The sequence below is a fragment of the Arachis hypogaea genome, chromosome 9 (genome assembly GCF_003086295.3).
Source record: "Arachis hypogaea cultivar Tifrunner chromosome 9, arahy.Tifrunner.gnm2.J5K5, whole genome shotgun sequence".
Lineage (NCBI taxonomy): Eukaryota > Viridiplantae > Streptophyta > Magnoliopsida > Fabales > Fabaceae > Arachis > Arachis hypogaea.
In genome coordinates, this window is record NC_092044.1 from 105,485,311 (window position 1) to 105,494,090 (window position 8,780).

At 30.3% G+C, this 8,780-nt stretch overlaps 1 protein-coding gene across 1 annotated transcript; it reads right to left on the reverse strand.

Annotated features, from left to right (window-relative positions):
• Positions 1–3,421: 3,421 nt before the first annotated feature.
• On the reverse strand, positions 3,422–6,724 carry LOC112711487 (ras-related protein RABC2a). Its single transcript, XM_025764155.3, has 6 exons — positions 6,332–6,724; positions 5,740–5,808; positions 4,621–4,686; positions 4,388–4,509; positions 4,184–4,312; positions 3,422–4,024 (listed from the first exon to the last, which is right to left on the reverse strand). Exons 1-6 carry the CDS (start codon positions 6,474–6,476, stop codon positions 3,923–3,925), a joined length of 633 nt encoding a protein of 210 aa, XP_025619940.1. The 5' UTR covers positions 6,477–6,724; the 3' UTR covers positions 3,422–3,922.
• Between the last annotated feature and the right edge of the window lie 2,056 nt (positions 6,725–8,780).

The window sequence follows — 8,780 nt, forward strand, 5'->3', positions numbered from 1 at the left end:
AAAAATTATAAAAAATTATATACTTAACAAAAAATCACCAAATTTTAAGGATAATAATATCTCATTTTTCTAATCATGCTTGCAAAAAATCGCATCAAAATTCAATCTCTAATGTATTTTTTGAGAAATACATATTTAATGTTAGTTTTTTTTTTGCAAGATTATCTAACATTAAATATGCATTTCTCAAAAAATATATTAGAGATTGAATTTTAATGCGATTTTTAAGCAAGTATGATTAGAAAAATGAGATATTATTGTTCTTAAAATTTGGTGATTTTTTGTTAAGTATATATTTTTTTGTAATTTTTTAAAAGGATTATTGGTTGTTAACAAAAAAAATTATAAGAAAAATATATACTTTACGAAAAATCACCAAATTTTAAGGATAATAATATCTTAATTTTATAATCATGCTTGCGAAAAATTGCATTAAAATTCAATCTCTAAGACATTTTTTGAAAATATATATTTACTGTTGGTATTTTTGTTGTGTTTTTAAATTATTTAAAAACATTTTTGTCGATAATAAAATTCGGATACATTTTTGTCAGCGTTTGAATAATTTGGAGATGTTTTTGGTGGTTAACCCATAAATAATTTGATAACACAAATATATAGGTGTAGAAAGAATCTTTCTTCTACACCATAAAACTCACCCTTCTCAAAAGTTAAGAGATTGATAAAATATTAATTTTTATAGAAATCGATAATGCTAGATAAACAAAAAAAATAGACAAAATTTATTTTATTTAACATTCATTAATTATCGTAATAATTAATAATATTAAATAAAACAAATTATAACTATTTTTGATTAATTTTTTTTCTTACCAAACATTTCATATAAAAACAATATAAGTGCTACTTTAAATTGATGCATTGTGACTTTGACCAAGACCCCCTAATAACAAGAGCATAAATGCTAACGAATTCAACAACACTTGACTGATATCACAATGACAGTTTTGGAAATAAATAAGCCGGCATTAAATTTAGAAATTAATGAAATAGGATCGGTGCATGAAAATCTTCCTTGAAAATTAAATAAATAATAATTATATATGGAGTATTCTAAAATCACTTATTAAGATTCATAAAGTAAAAGTTTAATTTTTTTTCTTAAATAAATACATTACAAAAATATTAGAAACTTCAAATTTTGTTATGTTTATATGTGAATTAATCATATATATATATATATATATATATATATATATATATATATATATTAATTATATTTCATTTTAAAATCATTTATTTTAATATAAATATTATATTATATTAAAATTGTTTCCGACCTTTTTTTGTTATTAAAATCATCTTCAACGTTACAAAACGTTATAAAATCGTCATTTTCTACTTTAATTTTTTTACCAAATTATCCTTCATTATTAATAAAAATAATATTAAAAAAAACAAAACCCCACCCCACCCACTCGCCAGCATCTCTTCGGTCTCTCCCCCCACCCCTCCCCAATCCCCTTCCTTCTACTCTTCACCATCACCCTCTTCTTCTCACTTTTGCCGCGGCAATTACCACTATCGAAGGACACCCACCCCTCCTCCCCTTCCTCTTCTCACTCTTCCCCAATCCCCTTCTAGCTTCTCACTCTTCCTTTCCTCACCACCATCACCACTGCCTAAATAGCCAAATCATCATCATGCAATTACTATAATCAGAAGCAATTACTAATTTACTATAATCAGAAGCAGTATCACCAATAATAAATTAACAACAACAATTGTGAAGGGTGAATCAACAATGGTGAAGCAACAACAAAAGTAAAAATAGAAGCAGAAGTATAAGCAGAAGGCAGAAAGCAAAAGCAGAAAAGCAGAAGCAACAATAGGGCTCAATGACGACGGGACCTCACTCCAGCGGCGGCGACGAGACAGGGCTCAGTTTCTTCCTTGGGAGACGCCGAACCCGCGGACAACTGCCACGATGACGATGTGATTTTGCGGTGCGGAAGGGAGAAGTGCGTGACTAATCCACCACCACTCCTGGTGGCGGTCTTCCCTTGGAATCGAGACGGAGGACAAAGCGGCGAGGGCTTGCAGGGGCAAGTGGCGGCTTCGGGAAGAGGCAGGGAGAACTCGAACAGCGAACAGTGGAGGGTCGGGAGTTGGACGCCGCTGGCGGTGCCTCCATGCAAACTTGCGACGGCCGGTGGCTGCGGATTGGACGCAGAGGCGGCGACGGGTGCACCTCTGAGGCAGCCCAAACGACGGCATGACCTCCCCCCTTCTCCTTTCCCTTTCTTTTTCCTTGCCCCCCACCCTCTGGGTGATTCCCCCTTCCCCTTCCCCTTTGTTTTCTTTTTTTTTTATTTTATAATGTTTTATAATTTGTTTTAATTTTTTAATTATTTTTATTATTTAATAAGGGTAATTTGGTAAACAAAATAAAATTGAAGTAGAAAAGGACAATTTTATAACATTTTGTAACGTTGATGATGATTTTAATAACAAAATAAGGCCGGAAATAATTTTGATTTTGACTTCAAAACTTAGGGACAAAAAAAGTACTTATCCCTTTAATTAACTATCAAATCAATTCAGTTTAATCCAATCTTTTGTTGGATTTGTATAAAAAAAATAATATGATAAATAAAAACTAGAGAACCGTATCCAAATTCAACTACATTAACCCAACTTCGTCATGTGCACCCATAGTTGTACATACATAAATTCAAATTAATTAGATAATAATTATCTTCAGCAAAGTAATTTTGCAAGGGTAAAAATACATTATTTGTAGTAGCTTTTTTCTTAAGGTTTTGTGTTTGGTGTTTGTCCCATATGTACTGTCTAATGTAGCAAGACACAATTATACGCAGAATAATGTGGCCTAAAAATGGAATCCAAACTTTTCTTCCCTTAAACATTAAGTATGAAGAGTGGGATAGAAACTTGTTTTATATATTTTTGGATTTTTGTTTGGTACATAAGTTAGAGTTTTGCCCCCCTTTAAACTCTACCTTGCGTAGCTTTGTTTTTACTTATTACGTAGAAAACATATAGGAAGATTGAATTTGGTACATGGCTAAAATCTAAATAGTGACCTAGTATAACAATGTCAAGTTACAAATAAAAATAAAAATGTTATCAAAATTTATAAAAAAATTATATATAAAAATTTTTTATATATAATTTTTATTAAAATTTATAAAAATAAAAATGTTATCAAAAACACATAATAAACTTATTTCAAGAACATACAGAAACTTCTTCAATAATGGTCCAAAATCACTGCTGAGAGCCAGTGAATGAAAAAAATATAGACTACGCTGTTATATCAATATAACCACCATCAAATTCATAATATGAAAAACTTCTTGCTTCCCTACAATAAATTAATTACTATATATCTATTACTTGAAAAAAATAAAATGGAAAGTTCGACACTACACTCTGATTTTCACCAAGATTATTACCCAATGGCAAAACCAAATTTATAACACATATAAACTTGCTACATATTTTCCTACTAACACAATCTGGAGGCATATATTTACAATAAGATGTACATTTGTTCAGAAAAAGTGTAAATCTCGGAGAAATACTCACATGCTTCTGAAGCATATTTTAATCCATACTCTAAGAATATCCACAACGATTCATTTTTAATGATAATAATTATTCAGACTTGGTGTTAAATAAAAAACAAAAAAATTAGTAGTTGTGAAGTTCTTAGTGTAGCCTTAAACTTATTCCAGAAACATGCAAGTATTTCTCACCCTATGTTGATTTTGGGTCCTATAAGAGGACAATTTCGATCTCTAGTCCCTTCTTCGGGAAGTTACTGAAACAAGGTTCAAAATATGTTGGAACATATATATGATCATTCCAACTATTTAATTGTGTCATCACTTGTTGTAATACCTGTTTCAAATTCATGTGGCGCCTATAGCATACTTTACTGCGAACAACAATCGCCACTCTGAGGTTTATTGTGTATTTGCTTTTGTCTCTTAACTATCGATGATCCATTTTCACGTAAACTCGGAACCTCTAACATCTGTACATAATTGTTTTATTTGGAAGACCCAAAAGATTTAGTTAGTAACAAGAAGTTACATACGTAAACTCGTATGTTTAATACTTTGCGTGTGACACAAGTAATCACTAACTTAATCAAGAAGGGGGGAGGTTAACAAGCTTATAAAGACTCATATACCTTTAGTGTTAGATCATTGAAGCATTGCTGAACATTTTCCCGAGTTTTGGCGCTACATTCTAGGAACAAGCATCGATGCTCCTGCGCAAGAGCCATACCCTCTTCCTTTGTAACGGCTCTTTCACTCTCCTGAAGTGTAAGGCCAAAGAAAAGTGTAAGGAACAAATAGAAGTTCTCCTTTTATTCACCATAACACTTAATTACCTTATCGACTTTATTGCCAACTAAAATTTTGATGCAATCGGGGTTGGTGGAGTAAAGCTCAACTTCTCTTGCCCATATGTCCGCCAGGTTTGTAAATGACTCGCGCTTTGTCACGTCGTAGACTAAATTAGAAAATTGTGAAGGAAAAAAAGATGTTAAAGATCAAGATTATAAGCAATAGTTAAGTCATAAATCGAAGTGTACATGTATAAATTTTTAACATCTGAGGGTACCAAGAATGATTCCGTGGGCGCCTCTGTAATACGAGCTTATTACCGTTCCAAACCTCTCTTGTCCAGCTGCAAGAAAAGAAATATTAAGCATACTCTAAGATCCTAGACTACTCCTGAATTTGTTATAGACAAAAATGACCGAAACGAAACTTATACTGATCATATAAACCTATTAATGTTAGATGAGAATGCCCAAGTTATTAGACATAAATCAATGTTTAAGAAGGAACACTAAACATGTGATTTGCATTTCACAGTCACCAAGTTAATCATATTCAAGATTTTGAACACTTTCTTTTCATCCTTAGATAGATTATACAAGACTAGGATTCATTGACAGAGTCAAATTCAAGATACATCACTGCTTACTTCATAAACAAGAAACTTTTTCACAAAATCCAGCTTTGGATCAAAAGTTCACATCAAACCTTAAAGTTAACATTTCTTTTAGCGACTTTCGCGCTGGAACATTCTCATATAAATATTTCAGGATGTATTAGCTTTCAACACCTTATCAAACTTTCATGTTACCACATTTGACATATGGCATCTAACTCGGACTTGATCTCTTTTATTTTTTCTACTTTTTTAAAAGTAAAAGAAAACCACTAAATTTAGCTTTCAAAAGCTTTGCCACTTGAGGAAATGGAAAGAAGGCGAAAGACAAAGAAAGAAAAAAGAAGAACACAGGATGTAATTCTTATCATTACTTCTCAATTCTCATGTATCGGTCGGTTACAGAATCATGAACATACCAAGTGGGTTTAAAGAAATAGTTGGAATTCAAAATTTTCAAATACAAGCAAAATAATTATGTTGTTTCCTTAATCCTTATTGTACAAGGATCTTCAGGTTGCTCTAATAATCATTTAACAACACAAATGATACCAAAAACAAAAGAGAGGAATTAAAGTTCTAAAAGAATATCACTTTCTAAAAGAAATATTATGGATAAACTATTCTTATATGAGACAAAGAAAAGAAAGCACTTAATATTACAACTTCTTTCACGCAGAACATAGAGTCAGAACAAAAAAGATTCTTAATTAACTACCTAAATTTGTTTTTATTTGCACAAAAAAAATGAAAATTTGATCAAATAACTAGAAAAACAGTTACCTGTGTCCCAAATAGTAAGCTTCACTCTTTTACCACCAATGGTAAAAAGCTTGATCTTGAAGTCCACACCTGTCTCAGTAATTTAATAAATAAATAGGGAAAATTACAATCCAAAATTATCCTGAGTTAGTGAACCACTCAATCTACCAAAAACAATTAAGTGAAAAACTTCAAAGCTAGATGTATGCCACCAAATTCTGATAAACTATGAACAAATAAAAGGTAATCAGACCAACATAATAATTTCACAGTATATGACAGATTTTAATAATATACAGAAAAAATGATACTAATGGATAATGAAACTCCTGAAACAATACATGAGAAGATTATGCAACTTTTAATTTCAATGAATATATATATAGTATACAACATTGAATACAAAATATTGCCAAGGCATGAACCTGTCCCAATTTTAGTTCAAAATGCTAGAAGGGAAAAATATGGACCACAAATTTAGATGAAATAATACATTGAAAGAAAGTTGAGTTAATAAACTCTGCCTCTATTCAAAAGACATGAAATAGATTATAGAGCATGTTCCATTGTTAGTGAGAAAGCAAGAAAAAGAAGAAGAAAAGAAGGAAGGTACCAATAGTGGGGGAAAGATGATGATGAAGGTATTTGGAGATAAAGCTGAGGAGGAGGCTGCTCTTGCCAACACCAGAGTCACCAATCAATAACACCTTAAACGAGTAATCAAAGCTGCTATTCCCTACTTTTGAACCTGAACCCATTTCTCTCTTTTCTTTCTTCACCTTCCAAATTCAATCAAAACTCCAAGAATAAGAGCATGCAAGTAGATTCATTCAACCGTGATTGTTGATGTCACTTTCACATAATAAAGAAAAGGGGTCAAAGTAATTAACTTCAAAACTCAAAAAGTGAAGAGAGTGAATGAGAATGAGAGAAATGAAGATGGATGCGATTGAAGAGTTTGGTCCAAGGAAAGGAGTGTAGAAGAGTTAGGACAAATGTCTTATTTGGTAGAATGCCTTGTTAAGTAGTACTAATGTTTGGATCACTCCACGCGCCCTTCCTTTCCTTGTGTTGCACACAACACAATCTTCCATGTATTTTGCCGGCTATTGACGTTTTTGTCCTCTTCTCTCTTCTCTCTTCTCTCTTCTCTCTCAATTCACTTCTCCTTACTCCTTAACATTCACCCTCCGGGGAATCATCTTCCACCCAATGTAAAGAGGCATTGTTATGGGAATGGGATTGAGTCGGCCATTTCGACCGAAGTAATTAAAAATTAGTCATTAAATTGATTCAATTTTCGATAAAAAAGTTATTGTTAGTAAATTAATAAAAAAAATCTAAAATTGCTAAAAAATTTGGTAAATTAATAATTTTCAGTGGTTAATCATTTTTAGTAATAAAATATAAAAATATCTTTTTAAAAAACTATATGGTATATATATTATTTTATTTTATTATATTTAATTTAATTTTGATTGATTTTTAAATTTTAAACCTCTAACTATACCAATTTAATGATTTATTTGATTTTTAAAACCTTGAAAAAAAGGAGATTATTTACCTTAGAAGTAAGTCATATTGATTTATATGGGTAAATGATTTTATATACATTATAAATTTTATAATTTATTCTTTAAATTATGTTATATTATTTTGTTAATTAAGTTTATTAAATTTTAGAAAATTTAGATATTAATAGATATATAATATAATAATTGTATTTATGTGTATTTTTAAATTATAATATATATGAAAATAAAATATTATAATGACATATAAAAATTTATTAAATTGATTTATATAATAAAACTTTAAAGTTAAAAAGTTAGATTAACGAAATTTATTCTATACAAAAATTAATTTGATAATATAAATCACTAAAATAAGAAGGAGTAAGAAAAATGAAAAATATATTTATAAAAAAAATACACTACAAAGAGAAAGCTTTAAAAGTAATAATTGAAATAAATCGTATGAATTTAAGAAAAAAAATATTTTTGTTGGAGAGACAAAATATAAAGGATCACTTTTATGAAGAAAAAAAGGGTGTTAGAAAAGGAATTTGATAAAAAAGATTGCAGATAATAGAACACAACGTAAAAAACTTTTAAATTGACTGAGATAGTTATAGAAACGAGAAAGTATATAATGGATAAGAATTCGCGTGAAAATGGCTGGACAAAGAAGATAAAAATGTCTGTAGCTAAAGAGAATTTGAATTGGTTATAGAGGAGTATAGTAAGGAAAACAATGAAGGCAATAAATTTAAATTTTTAAAGTCGGTAATGATGAAGCATTGGTCTCATAGGATGCAAATATGAGAATTGGATACTTACAAAGTTCTTTTGACAATCCATAGAATCCTGAACATAAAAGAAGCTATCATATTTAAAATGAATAGTCTCTTAGAAATATTTTATAGCGTTTAGAGGTAGGAGAGTAAGAGCGTAGAGAAACTAAAAGAGTATAGATGAAGTATTTTGACATCTCATTGCATGCATGATTAGTGGATATATTTAGAACTATAGGAAGCTAGTGAAAAGAAATAGTTGCGTGTGATGAAGTGATGAAATCATGTGCATCTTTCAATGCAGGCATAGTACAAATTGACACTTGAATAGTTAATGTTATTTGTGAATGGATTCATATCACCATAGACATGAGTGACTTTGACATTCTGGTAAAAGAAGTAGGTCATGAAAATTATGTATAAGAGTGTTTCTCAAAGATGAAATATGAAAAAAGAAACAATGACAAACATGTGAAATAAGTATTGGAGTTAGAAATTAGAACTGAAAATACTAGTATAAGAAGACTGGTCAAACTGACAAAGGTTCATAATGTGGTCGTAGATTGATGTTGGATATGGTGAAGGGGGGAGTAGAAGTTGAGGGTAGAATGGTAATTATGAAGGTAGATTTGTATGAGTGGAATATAGAATATTCAAAATAGAATCATTCTAAAGAGGTAATTGCTAAATCTACATTTAAGAAAATTATGGGAGAGAAAGATTGCAGAATCTCTCGTAGTTAGTGAAATTGGTGAGTCGGATAGAACAA

Coding starts and splice junctions, on each gene's coding strand:
- LOC112711487 (XM_025764155.3), bottom strand. CDS start 6,476: ATGGGTTCAGGTTCAAAAGTAGGGAATAGCAGCTTTGATTACTCGTTT. Junction 4,687..5,739: donor GCTTACTATTTGGGACACAG/GTAACTGTTTTT, acceptor CTTTTCTTGCAG/CTGGACAAGAGAGGTTTGGA. Junction 4,313..4,387: donor TTGGCAATAAAGTCGATAAG/GTAATTAAGTGT, acceptor CTTACACTTCAG/GAGAGTGAAAGAGCCGTTAC.